This window comes from Lycium barbarum, chromosome 5 (genome assembly GCF_019175385.1).
Source record: "Lycium barbarum isolate Lr01 chromosome 5, ASM1917538v2, whole genome shotgun sequence".
NCBI lineage: Eukaryota > Viridiplantae > Streptophyta > Magnoliopsida > Solanales > Solanaceae > Lycium > Lycium barbarum.
The window spans coordinates 6,947,194-6,962,269 of NC_083341.1; the positions used below are offsets into that span (position 1 = coordinate 6,947,194).

General features: G+C 34.4%; 1 protein-coding gene across 1 annotated transcript; it reads left to right on the forward strand.

The window, feature by feature from the left end:
• The first annotated feature begins 9,915 nt into the window (after positions 1-9,915).
• On the forward strand, positions 9,916-11,985 carry LOC132640287 (9-cis-epoxycarotenoid dioxygenase NCED6, chloroplastic-like). Its single transcript, XM_060356811.1, has one exon. It carries the CDS (start codon positions 10,022-10,024, stop codon positions 11,783-11,785), a length of 1,764 nt encoding a protein of 587 aa, XP_060212794.1. The 5' UTR covers positions 9,916-10,021; the 3' UTR covers positions 11,786-11,985.
• Positions 11,986-15,076: the final 3,091 nt, after the last annotated feature.

A 15,076-nucleotide genomic window follows, 5' to 3' on the forward strand; every position in this document is an offset into this window, starting at 1 on the left:
TTGGTATCTGGTGGTCGCACAAACAACAAGACATCTCATCAACCGGTATATTCAACTTCATTAGCCTGTCTTTAGTAAGTAATATATTTTGAGTTGCTAACCACATTATAACTTTATGTTTTGGTTGAGCAACTGCACTCCAAATAAGTAAGTCCTGATAATTTCTTGTGATGGAATACTCACCCTTAAGAGTAAGACTATACTTCCCCTGAACATACCACATCTTCATCCTTTCCTTCAAAGAGTTTATTTTCCCTCCAATACAGCTACCATTCGGGGGAGCTTTGTAAGTCCATATATCATCATCATCTTTCATATACACATCATGAACCCACTTCACCTATAAGGACTCCTTTTTTACTATCAACTGCCATAATAGCTTACCAACAGATGCAAAATTCCAAGTTCTACAACCTTTTATGTTCAGACCTCCCAACTTCTTAGGAAAACAAACTTTCTCCAATGAAACTAATGAAATTTTATGCTTTATCTCAGAGCTACCCCACAAATACTCTGCATATTTTATCAACTTCCTTCAAGATACTTTGGGGCAATATGAAAACTGCCTCCCAGATCAATGAATGAAAAAAGAAAACATCATTAATTACCTAAAGCCTCCCAGCATAGGACAATTGTTTTGAATATGTCAAGTTGATTCTGTTGGTTATCTTATCCACTAACTGTTGACACTCCAATTTTCTCTACTTCGTAGATGAGAGTGGTAATCCCAGATATCTAATGGGAAGTTCACCTATTGAGAACCCTGTCTTGGCTAATATTTGGTCCCTCAAACCGTCAGTCACCCCTACCATAAAAATATTGGACTTATCTATGTTTGTAACCAGTCCAGTAGCATGTGAAATGTGAAGGCTTTCATAATTCTGTTAACTGAGTTAACTGTCCCCTTGTAGAACACCATAAGATCGTCAGCAAATGTTAGATAAGTTAACTTTAGGAGTTTGCGCATTGGGTGAAATGTGAAGTTTGGAAGTTGACTCATTGTCTTCGGCACCCTAGATAGGTACTCCATTACTAATACAAACAATAAAGGTGAGATAGGGTTACCTTGTCTTAGCCTTATTTGACCTTCAAAGTAACCATCGATCTCCCCATTCACCTTAACAGAGATTTTAGAGGTAGTAGCACAAGTCATTATCAACTTAACAAACTTGTCTGGAAATCCAAAGCCTTGTAATGCTTCTTCCAAAAATTCCCAACTGACCATATCATAAGCCTTCCATAGGTCTATCTTCATAAGACACCTTGCTGATGTGGTCCTCTGATTGTAGTGCCTTAGGAGATCATGACAAATCAGTACATTATGGATCATTGATCTTCGTTGCATAAATGCTGCTTGGTTCTTAGCCACCAAATGATTCACAACCACCTCGAGTCTAGTACAAATCATCTTAGAAACCCATTTGTATAGTACATTACAACAGGAAATTGGTCTATACTGGCTTGCATATTCTGGAGCATCCACTTTTGGTATAAGAGCAATGATGTTAGAGTTTAGTTATTTCAACAGTTTGCCATTTTGGAAAAAACTCAAAACTACCTCTGTAATCTCATCTCCAACAATGTCCCAAGTAGCTTTGAAAAAACCACTACCATAGCTATCAGGACCAGGACTTTTATTGCTATCAATTTTAAAAATAGCTGACTTTACTTCTTGCCTGGTGAAAGGTCTAATGAGTTCTACTTGCTGATCAATAGAGAGAAGTGTCCCATTGTGAATAAATTTTTTAAATGTTTTGACTCTAGTTTGACTTTCCTTCCCAATAGGTTAGTATAGTAATCCACAAACACTTTGGCAATAGAATCGGGATCAATTTGCCAATCACCTTGTCCATTTCTTAATTGTGTAGTAGCTTGTTGGAGCCATCTATGTTTAATGACTGGATGAAAATACTTGGTATTTTCATCTCCAAGACTTAACCAACTAACTTTACTCTTCTACCGTAACTAAATTTCAGCCAGGTAGAAGGATTTCCTAGAGGCCTGATATGTCATAGATTCCTCCTTCTGCAAGTCCAGGTTCCTAGGATCATCCTACAACCTCAATCGAGCATCTTTGAGTGCAATTCTATCCTCTGAAGCCTCAGTAATTATGTTCCCGACATGCTAAGTGTTAAGTTTCTTTAGACTCTTTTTCAAGAACTTGAGCCTCTTCCAACAATTCTTTACCAAATCCAAGAATTGTGGATGTTGTGCCCAGTGGCGGAGCTAGGATTTCCGCCGAGGGGGTTCAAAATATAAAAAAGTAAACATATAAAGAAACCTATGGGGGTTCAACATCTACTATATACATAAAAAATAATTTTAACCTTATAAAAATAGTGTTTTTTTCTGCCGAGGGGGTTCGAATTAACCTCCTCGGCTCTATGTGGCTCCGCCACTGATTGTGCCCAAACATTACAAAACTGAAACTATTTCCTAGATCTTGGTCTTGCCTCCATTAATGTCACCTATCCTGGATAATGTTCACTAATACCTTCATGTAAAAAAAACAGCTTTACAAAAAGGCATAGTGTCCAACCATTCACCGTTTATAAATATCCAATCAATCTTGGAAAAGATTCTTTGGTTATTACCTTTGTCATTCCATGTGTACTTGTTGCTTATGTGTGGAAATTAGGGGTGGGCATTCGGTTTTTCGGTTCGGTTTTATCAAATTTCGGTTTGGCTATTTCGGTTTCGGTTTTTTGAAGGTGGACTCCAAACACCGAACCAAACTAGTTCGGTTCGGTTCTTTCAGTTTCGGTTTTTTAAAGTTCGGTTCGGTTCGGTTTCGGTTTTTTCAATTCGGTTTTTTTAATATAATATTAGAAGCGATTCCATTGACACTAATTCATATTCTCAAAAGCAATAAAACATAAAACTGATAAATTGAAATCAAAATCAAACAAACAGGATACACAAGAACAGAAAACTATAATCATGACATAGGATTACTAGGTGTTATATACATACCGTAAGAATAATTAAGAAAACACATAAAGGACATACATTAATCCTAAAGAGACATTCTAGTTACCTTTCTTTATTAAGGATATTTGATTTTTTCAATTGAAGTGGAAAATTAGGGATACAAATGCAAAAGAAGACTTATTACAATTGGGTTTTTTTTGCTTTAAACTTAATGGGCCTGGACTATTTTAATTTTTTTGGGTAATGCATTAAATTTCGGTGCGCGTTCGGTTTTATCAAACTTTGGTTCGGCTATTTCGGTTTCGATTTTTTGACGATGGACACCAAACACCGAACCAAACTAATTCGGTTCGGTTCGGTTTGTTGAAGTTTCGGTTCGATTTTTTACTGAGTTGAAGTCACCCAACACCATCCATGGTTAGTACACAATCTACTATGATTAACCAAACTGTCCCAAAGATCCCTCCTTTCCTCCTTTGTATTAAACCCATAAACAAAAGTCAACTAAAACTTTAGTTGTAGAGGTATATAGTAAACCTCACAAGTGATCAGTTGAGCATTCATAATTAGAAGAACTACGGTTGTAATCCTGCCTCCAAGTTACCTATATCCTTCCATTATAATGGTGGGCCGAATCAGTAACAAATTTCCATCCACCAAATAGTTTCGTTGCTACTTGGTCAATTTTATTACTCTTCATTTTGTTTTTTAACAGTCCTATCAGAACAACCTTTTTATTGCAAAGAAGTTTAGCCTCCTTCTGCTTATTGGGGCTATTGAGCCCTCTAGCATTCCAACTTAAGATGTTAACCATTCCTGAATGGAGGAATGATTTGAGTACCCACATTTCCAACCTCTCCTACAGTCAAATCAACTCCATTCAAAACCTAAAAAGAGTTAGGTTTAGTAGCTTGCTTATTTTGTTGTACTTGAGGTCTCCTAGTTCTCATTTGATACGATCCAGCTTGTGAAATACTCGGATTCAAACAACAAATATGTGGAAATAAAGATAACGAAGAAATCAAGAAATGAGAAGAGAAAAGATAGAAGCAAGATCCACTTGATGATGAATCTTTGGGCAAACCTAGGTATACTAAACCTAAACGCTCCCAATTGGATTCAATCAAGGAACCTATACTATTTGAATTCAATTAAGAGTCAATCAAATGAATCCACAAATGAACAACTCTCATATGAAATCAATGGAAAATGCGTTGAATAGCCAACAATGGGATCCATCATAATTAATTATCTCTCACACACTAATCACTAGATTAGCACTACACTAAACTACCAAACAAGCTATCACTCAATTTAGAGTATTCATCTCAATTCAACATCATCTAAGTAATAAAATAACTAAGTGTAGTATTTATACTACTATACTAAAGAAGACTAGGTTAGCTATTACTAAAATACCTTTAATGAAGTAAGGACCTTATTTGATAGTCTTCTTTAGAAGTGATAGCTAAAGGTAATAGAAAATTCAATTGCGTTCACAAGTTTGTTTAACAAGTTTATCGATCAAAGAGGTGGAATAAATTTGTTTAAGGATCCAAGTGTTTTAAGCTTCTGATTAAAAATATTACGTTCTCTTTCCCTCCTCTTTCATTTTACTAATTAATGCCAGGTCAGCGTAAATATTCATCACATGTGGTGTTTTTGTCCTTTACTTTTCCACTGTGGATTGAACTTTGATGCACTTACACATAAATCAATAATTCCTTGGATGATTCCATTGGAATCTGTGTGCTCTTGTTGAGTTATTGTTGAACATGCAGTTATTTTGACGGCATCTCCTGCACTACTGCACAATTATTTTCAGCCTTTCACACCAAAACAATTACTCATCCGTCTCAATTTATGTGATATAATTTGACACTTTAATTAGACACACAATTTAATAAATAAAGAAATATTTTTAAATTTTGTAGTCTCAAATAAGCTAATGATATTTTTGTGGTTATAGATTATTTCGTTAAGCGTGAATGATAAAGTATAAAGTTAATTATTATAAAATAAGGAAATATATCATTTTTTTGGATAGACTAAAAAGAAAAATGTATCACATAAATTAGGACAAAAGCAGTACTACCAAAGATAATAACAACAAACTATAAATAATTCAAAATAATTTTGAACTTTTAAAAATAATGATATAAAGTTTAAAGTCAAAAAGTTGTAAGGTTTAAAGTTGAAACTTCACATAAAAGAGGTTCATATAGTTGATTGCACAACATGGTTATGATGAGCCAATCCCACTGCGAGAAGCATTTTCCATGAATGCAAATTCAGCCACGTCCGTATGTATAGTCATGAAATGTGATATTTAATTAATGGCAAAAGTCATAGATAGCCCCCTAAATTTAATCTTGTTTCAATTTGCCACCTTTTGCTGATGTGGCGAAATGTGTGTAATACACACAAGAGAGGAGCGTGAGAGACATTATTTACCCTATTTTTCATTTATTTTTATTTCTTCTTCTTCACGTTTCTCCTTCCCACTGCCGCCACTAAGGCCGCCGCCAAACTCCAATCCCTCCACCACGAACCACTGCTCCCTCATCTTCCCCTCTCTTCATTTTAAATAGCTTTTTCCTTTCTTCTTCAATTTTTTTACTCACTATAAACAGACCCATCACCATCTCCACCCCACACCGTAGTTCCCCACTCCGCCAACACCCGCCCATGGCTTCCCTGTTCCTTAAACCTTAAAACCATTAAACCCACCCTAAACACCACTCTTCAACATCACCGCACCACTGTACCACCACTGTTCCTTAAACCCTTCAACCCGCCACCACTGTACCACGACCCACCATCATTACCACCCTATACCTCAAACAGACCCCTTAACGCCCTTATTTTCCACCGAAAACCAACCCCAAAAAACAAGCTCTAAACCCAACCTCTGTAATATCCAACACTTTCTACGAAAATTTATTTCTTTCATTACTCCATTAATTCATCCTTAAAATAATAAGTTATTTATTCATAAATTATTATTAGACATTAAATTAAAATATTAGAGCTTGGAAGGGAGGAAGAAGAAAGGGGAGGGGATTTATCTTGGAAGTGGAATGGGGATTTATCTTGGAAGTGGAATGGAGATTTTTCTACGGGGAAGAAAGAAGCAAGGGGAATGGCAGGGGTTTGGCGCGGTGTTGGCAGGTGTTTGGGGTGGGGTGGGGGCCGCAGATGTTTTTTTTATTTACTTATAATTATTTTGGACCCAATGCCACATGTCATTTTTTAATTGGTCATTTTTGACAAGTCACCGCGAGTGTAATACACACATTTATGTTTTTTGCTGATTGTAAAAAAAGTGGCTAAATGGTACAAATTCGGAGAGGTTTAGGTGTCAAATTGGAACAAGCTTAGGTTTAGGTAGCCATGAGGAAAATGTGATAAAGTTTAGGGGGCTATCTATGACTTTTGCCTTAATTAATTGAATACTATTAAAATATATAAGATTAATAATATATTACTTAGCAACAACAATATGCCCAGTGAAATTTTACAATGTGGGGTCTGAAGAGGGTAAAGTGTACGCAGACCTTACCCCTATCTCGGAAGATAAGAAGGTTGTTTTCAAAAGACCCTCGGCTCAAGAAAAAATATGACGAAAAAATGTCAGATAAGCACAAACCGTTCAAACAGGGGCGGCTCAATGATATATGTGGCCTCATGCGAAACTTCAATGAGAGGCTTTAAGTTTTTCGCTGAGAGAAAAAAATCATATATAATTTTATTTGAAATTAACTTTTCTAGGTTTTTGAGATGCAAAATTATTATAATATTTTTCTTATAATCGATTTCTTCCAATAGTTCGTTTTCGATTGATAATGTAGCTAATACACTAATTTTCTTGAAGAAACCTGTCGTTTTCTCACCAACTCCTTCTTCTTTTTGGATTTTATTTTATCATCGAAAACTTTATCACCAATTTGCTCATGTACGGTAAGTTCCCCCATATTTTTCGATTGTAGAATTTTTGTTCTTTATTAAAATTTATCAAGGGCTCCATTTTGATAACTGTATTGAAGTTTCAATTTTTCTCTTTTTTTTTGGAGTTTTAAATGTCCGGATTCATACTTTCTAGATGACATATTTAAATTTTAAAAGATAACTCAAAAGATAATATATACTGTGAAATTTTAAAAGATAACAAAAAAGATAATATATAATGTGAAGAAAAAATAAAAAATAAAAAATAAAAAATTTTAAATGCGAAATATTAAAATATAGAACAGTCAAACCTGGTTCGACAAATAAACATAAAACTTGATATTATTTTCAGTGCTTGAGTACTCTTGATGCAACGGTAGAATTTGAGAGAAAAATAAAGGAATTGGCAATTAACTTTTTTTCAATGAAAAACAAGACTTGAGATCATGAGAATTGGAGCATGGAGAAAGGCCAAAGTAAAATATAAAAGTAAAAGAGATGTACAAATAGAGAGAGAATAATAATAAAGGGTAAAAATAATGTGAGTCCTGTGATAATGATGATTGTGCATATATAGAAAAAAGCCAATTTACACGCAAGGTTATGGGAAAGATTTCCAAAAATACTTTCACTTTTCAATTTTTGTGAAAATTGTACTTTCAATTTTTTTTAAAAAAATAAATAACATGTAAGTAGTACTTACTAGAAAATTTTGGGGCCCCGTATTGATGGGGCCTAAGCAGTAGCTTGGGCCGCTTTACCCTTGGGCCGGCCCTAAGTTTAAAGCAATATGAAAATGCAACTAACGAAAGTGAAAAAGCCTTGATAAAACAATTTGAGAAAAAAGAAGCAGTGGCTACCCCAGATAAATAAGATAATCGAAGTACTAGAAATAACATATAATAGCAAGAATAAAAGGACAATAAACCATAGATCAAAATTGTGACTACTAGTACGAAGGGATACGCGGGACTACCTACTAACCTTCTATCCTAATCTGAGTCCTCTGGCCTCCTATCTAAGGTCATATCCTCGGTAAGCTGGAACTGCGTTATGTCCTGTCTAAACACCTCTCCCCAGTTGATACGATCCAGCTTGTGGAAGACACGGATTCAAACAATAAATATGCTGAAATAAAGATAACGAAGAAATCAAGAGATGAGAAGAGAAAATATAGAAGCAAGACCCACTTGATAATGAATCTTTGGGCAAACATAGGTATACTAAACCTAGACCCTCCCAATTGGATTCAATCAAGGAGCCTATACTATTTGAATTCAATTAAGAGTCAATCAAATGAATCCACAAATGAACAACTCTCATATGATATCAATGGAAAATGGGTTCAATAGCCAACAATGGAATTCACCATGATCAACTATCTCTCACACACTAATCACTAGATTAGTATACTTCCAAACAAACTATCACTCAATTTAGAGTAAGTGTAGTATTTATACTAGTATGCTAAAGAAGACTATGCTAGTTATTACAAAAATACCCTTAATGAAGTAAGGGCCTTGTTTGATAGTCTTATTTAGGGGTGATGTCTTGAATTTAAAGAATAGTCTCTTTGCATAGCTAGCCACCATCGTTTCCCTTCATCTCATCTTCACTCCATGCGACCAAGCAATCATTCACACGTCATATGCTCTCCTACGAAGCTCCTCAAAGGTCTCCAACGCCTCTCTTTGCATCATCATGGCTTGTAAGGCTCGGCCTCGGATGAAGTATCTTGAATCATGTGTGCTCCTTGTGATCGTATCACCAATACTTCTTCGGCCTACCTCTACATCTTCTAAAACCATCTATAGCCAACCTCTCACACCTCCGCATATGGGCGTCTGTGTTTCTCCTCTTCACCTGCCCAAACCATCTCAGATGTGCTTCCTGCATCTTGTCCTCCACCGATGTTGCTCCGACCTTATCCCGAATATCTTCATTCCTAATCCTATCTTGCCTGGTGTGCCCACACATCCATCCCAACATTCTCTTAGTTAGGCAAGGAATTAGTTATGCAAAGTTACTTATTATGTATTATGTAATTATTTATGTATAGTTAATTCATCTTTACTTTACATAAAATAATACATAAATTCTCTCTTAACTTATATAGGTATTAGTTATGCGGATTTGTAAACTAATAATTACCAAACACCATACTTGGTTTGCTGAATTTTATGCATAACAACTAAAATGCTACATACATAATATTAGACTGCTAGCTAGTTATATTGATTTTAGTAAATTAATAGTTCACCTTTTAACCAGTAACCGAAAGATCCTTAATAAATGTGAGATGAAGGGTCAGCGAAACATAAATAACTTGTCGTCTAACTAATTTCATAGAAGAAATGAATCTCTATTGTATATCACTTAAACAATTGAATGAGAGAATAAGATTTTGCAAAAATTACTTGTGTAATTTTTAACCGATCTGATGAAAGTGGCAATGTAATTAAAATAACGTCTGTATGAATTACAAACTAATTATTATTTGGACAAATTAAAATATTTGTTTATTTTAAAAGTGGCTTTTATCCGAAATGGTTTTCAAAAAATACTTTTGGAGAATAACAGTTTGGCTGGTTAATTTGAAAAATACTTTTATTCAATTATTAGAGCACTAATTTGTGCTTAGCCAAGATTTCAGAAATACGCCTAGAAAAGAAATACCTTTTTCAGCTTAGGAAAAGCTTCTGCTACTGCCTACTACGTCAAAAGCACTTTTTTTCCCAAAAAAAACCTGAGCACTTGAATTATTTAAAATAATCAATTTTTTAAAAAATACTATTTTTTTTGCCTTCCCATGAGCCTCGCCAAATAAGCTACATAAGTATCTACATTTAGTTTATTTTCTTATTTTTTTTATTTTCTCCAAATTCATTTTTCCTTTTTTTTTTCCGTCATTTTTTTTTTCTTTCAAGATTCCATGCAGCTGCTGTTACGCGTGTCTTCTTCGTTACAACCTAAGTTGGACTTCCTATATTATATTGGCCCCTACTTTTCTCACTTTTTCTCCCTATTGCCCCCACTCTCTTTTCAACCTCTATATATAACCCACCCGTAAATTTTCCGTCCCCATCACTCTCTTCTCCTTAATTAATTTCTTCACTCTAATCTCTAATTTTTTGATATTACTATGTCTTTCTCATCTTCCACCGTGCAAACCATCAAACCCCACAATTCTCCTTCTTTTTCTTGCAAAATTCTCATCAATCCTACTAAGAAAAACACTAGTAGAACTCTTCCTATTAGACAATTTCCACCACTTGTACCACCCTTACCATCAACTTCACCTTTGGTTGAACCAAAAATCTTTCCATTAAAAATTGAGCCACCAAAATTGAACCCTTTACAAAAACTTGCTTCTTCCACCTTGGACATGTTAGAAAAATCAGTTGTAACAAAGTTGGAAAAAAAACACAAGCTGAACCCGACAGTCGACCCGGAAATTCAACTAGAAGGGAATTTTGCACCGGTTCAAGAAAACCCGGTTCAGCACGGTCTAGAAGTCGTTGGTCAAATTCCATCTACTTTAAACGGTGTCTACGTTAGAAATGGTGCTAATCCATTATTTGAACCAATTAATGGCCATCATTTATTTGATGGTGATGGTATGATTCATGCTGTTAACTTGGATTCAAGTAATAATAAAGCTAGTTATTCTTGCCGGTTCACTCGAACCAGCCGGTTGGTTCAAGAAGCTGCAATTGGCCGACCGGTTTTTCCTAAACCGATCGGCGAATTGCATGGCCATTTAGGCTTAGCTAGGCTCGCGCTTTTTTTTGCGCGAGCCAGTTTTGGTTTGGTTGATGCAACCAAAGGAATCGGTGTAGCTAACGCCGGTTTGGTTTATTTTAACGGCAAACTTTTAGCTATGTCTGAAGATGATCTTCCTTATAGAGTTCGAGTTACAGCTGATGGTGATCTAGAAACTGATGGACGTTATAATTTTGACGGACAGATCGATGATCCATTAATAGCACATCCTAAAGTGGACCCCGTTAGAGGGGAACTATATACCTTGAGTTATAATATATTGAAAAAACCTTTCCTTAAATTCTTCAAGTTTGACACGTGCGGTAATAAGTCACGTGACATTTCTATTTCCCTCCAAGATCCATCCATGATCCATGACTTTGCCATCACGGAAAATAACGTGATAATTCCAGATTATCAGGTTGTATTCAAGTTATCCGAGATGTTACGGGGCGGGTCACCCGTAATCCACGACCCGAATAGGATTTCTAGGTTCGGTGTGTTGTCGAAAGACGACCACGATGAATCAAGAATTCGATGGATTGACGTTCCCAATTGCTTTTGCATGCATTTGTGGAACGCGTGGGAGGAGAAAAATGAGGACTACGATGAAACCATTGTGATTATAGGGTCGTGTATGAGTCCACCGGAGTCTATTTTTTCAGGGAGTGATGAACACTTAAAAAGTGAACTATCTGAGATTCGATTAAACTTGAGAACTGGTGAATCAACTCGACGAGTTATAGTATCAGGGATGAACCTAGAAGCAGGACAAGTCAATAAGAATAAACTTGGTCGAAAAACTAGATATGCCTTCATGGCCATAGCCGAACCGTGGCCAAAATGTAGTGGCCTAGCGAAAGTCGATTTGGTCACGGGAAATGTCACGAAATTTTTATACGGAGATGAAAGATTTGGGGGGGAACCCTATTTCGTGCCAAGCAAGAAAGAAGGAGAAGAAGATGAAGGGTACATTATGAGCCATGTTAGAGATGACAGGAAAGAAGAGTCTGAATTAGTTATACTTACTGCTGCAAATATGAAGCAAGTGGCCTCAGTAAAAATACCTACAAGAGTGCCATATGGGTTTCATGGTACATTCGTTAGTTCACAAGATTTATGTAATCAATCTTCTTCTTGTTAATACAATTATAAAGTTAGTTATTAATAGTTAAAGTTTCAAACATGAAGCAAAGTGTCCTCTATGAAAAGGAGTGACATATTGATTTCATTGTATATATCCGTATCCTTTTCATATTGATTTCATTGTATATATCCCTTAAAATATGGTTGATGAGATATGTAACCTTTTTATTAATATGAATATAATTTTAATATACATAATTTCTTTGTTTGCTGGTGGTTGTATATAGCCTTTTTTTTTTTGTTTTTCTTTTCATGCCGTATTTGCTAGTCGTTTTGGTATTCTACTTAATTTGAATTCAGGTCCGACAAGGAATATTAACGGAGAAAGCTTTTCGTATCCGAACTTTTTTCAATTTTAAGGCTTGAAGCGAATCTTCCGATTAAGAATTCCGATTAAGAATGAAAGAATTTTTATCCATCCCATTCCCACCACAATACTTAATGATTTTTCTTTTCATACAATAATATCAAGAGACAGAAGAATTTTCACTTAATATTAGGGTGTTTCATCATATATATTCACGCAATTCTCCCGCGCCTATCAATTTATTATCCGTGTCATATCTCATATAGTTGTTGATCGATCGGTGTCACAGCTCATATAGGTGTTGATCGACATAGCTAAAAAAGAAAAACTTATTCATTGGCTTAAGTTTCCTTATCCGTGTCATAGCTCATATAGGTGTTGATCGACATAGCTAAAAAAGAAAAATTTATTCATTGGCTTAAGTTTCCTTCTTCTTAGTTTATCTGGAATTTTCTTCCAGATACAGGAAATTAGTAATTCAACTCCAGAGTTCATACTTCTCGAGTCGGAAGTCAAAAAGATTGAGGAGCAGTTTTTTCAAGGATTTTCAGAAAATTATTATATCAATCAAGAAATTTTGACTTCATGTGGATAACTTCTAATGTTTTTTTTTTTTTTTAGAAAAAAAAAAAAAAACACTGGTCACAACGCAATTTATAGAGTCCGACTTACTTTGACTTAAAATATTTCAATATTTAAACATGCAAGCAAACGATCAATTATCCAATTAAAACGTATCTTTTTCATACATATAGCATTTCGACTTTATTGGCATTGGAATTTAATTTGAGCTTATCCCTTTCTAGAGTATGTAAATGCAGGTAGATGTTAGATTAATTGAATTTATTGGAAAAAGAAAAAATAGTAAAAATAAGGTAAAATTGAACCGTAACTATATTTCAAAAGCAATATATATATATATATATATATATATAATCTTAGGGCTAATAGCACTTTTGGTCCCTTAGTTATTGATACATTTTAGTTTAATCCTTATGATTGTAGATTACATACATTTAGTCTTCAATTACTTCAAATGTGCAGTTTTGGTCCTTTTGCCTATGAGCATTCACAAATTTTCAGAACTATTAATCTTTCCAATACTCTCTCCATCCCAATTTACGTGGCATCATTTGACTAGACACATAGTTTAAGGAAAAAAAGGAAGACTTTTGAAATTTATAGTCCAAAACAAGCCTTAGATATTTGTGTGGTTGTAAATCATATCACAAAGTTAAATTATTTTTAAATATAGAAAGATGACATTCTTTTTGGGACAGACTAAAAAAAAAAGTGTGCCACATAAATTGAGATAGAGGGAGTATTTAATTACACATGTTATTTTGAACTTGTATTGTTACTCCATATTGAGTTAATATACTTCTAAAAACAGTCCATATATAACATATATTTCATACGTAAAGGGGCTAAAGGTATACATTTTAATTTTTTGATGGTTAAATATATTGAATCATACAAGCACGATGACCAAAATAAAAATTCAGTAATGGAGCCTATGTTTATTTTTTTTCTTTTTCTCTAATATCTTATTCTAATTGAACGGATTAGATATTAAAGTGAAAAATCTAGAGTTTCCTAATATGCAAGCTATCTATAGAGTGACGACATAACAAATATCATTAACTCCACCAATCCTTGTTCTTGTTTCAGTAGTGCGTACCACATGACATTGTGGTTGACATTTTGAGTGTAGGATTAACAAAATGGTCGAGGTGTTTTACATATCATCATTTTCTTATAGACCTTTACACAATATATATGTCGGTAAACACAATTGAGAAGTGAATTATCCGAGATTCATTTGATTAAACTTAATCTAGAAGGAGTGGTTATAGTATGGTGGATGAATCTAGAAGAGGATCTAGTTAACTGTTAACAAGACTGGACTTGGTCGAGAAACACGGTATGCTAAGTCAGTGGCGGAGCCAGGAATTCAAGCTAAAGTTAGGGGATTAAAAAAAAAAAAATTGTTATGTCAAGAGGATTCAACAACTTTTATATATATATATGTAAGAAAATCATTTTTCCCTATATACATATAGTATATTTTTTCAGCAAAGGGAATTCAATTGACACCCCTTGGACCCCTCTGGCTACGCCCTGTGCTAAGTAAGTATTGTGAAGTCCATTTGGTCACGGGAAGCATCACAAAATTATTATACGGAGATAAAAGAGTATCATGTGGCTTCATGCATGGTGCATTCGTTAGTTCAGAAGATTTATGTAATCAATCTTCTTCTTGTCAATACTATTCATAGGGGTAAGTTACATATAATAGTTAAAGGTTTAATTATAAAGGAATTGCCTCAGTAAATTAGAATTACTTAAGAGAGAATCGTATTGTACATTCGTTAGTTGACAAGATGTAGTAACCAATCTTAAGGTAAAATTATCTAATATAGTGTCATCTATATAATATTACTTTCATTGTGCATTCGTTAGTTGACAAGATATGTAACTAATCTTCTTAAGGCAGGACTACCTAAGAGAGTGCCATATTCCTCTCATTGAACATTTGTTAGTTGACAAGAGGTACCATTACCAATACTATATTACTTTCATCATTCGTTTGTTAGTTGACAATATATGTAACCAATCTTCTTTAGGCAAAATTACCTAAGAAAGTATCATATTAATTCTCATTATACATTCGTTAGTTGATGACAAGATGTGCACCTCTTAAGACAAAATTACCGAAAATATAGTTCCATATTACTCTCATTGTATATTCATTAGTTGACAAAATGTGTAACCAATTTTTTTAATTAGGCAAAAAACCTAATAGGGTGCCATGTTATTGCTTTAATTGTACACTTATTAGTTGATAAAATGTGTAACCAATCTTGTTCAGACAAAACTACCTAAAATAGTGACCGTATTAATTTCATTAGTATCCGTACCCACGGGATACGCAGTTGATATTAAAAAACTAATTGTAACAAATTGTGTATATATATCAAA

Bases quoted from the DNA above. Each gene is read 5' to 3' on its own strand.
- LOC132640287 (XM_060356811.1), top strand. From the start codon at position 10,022: ATGTCTTTCTCATCTTCCACCGTGCAAACCATCAAACCCCACAATTCT.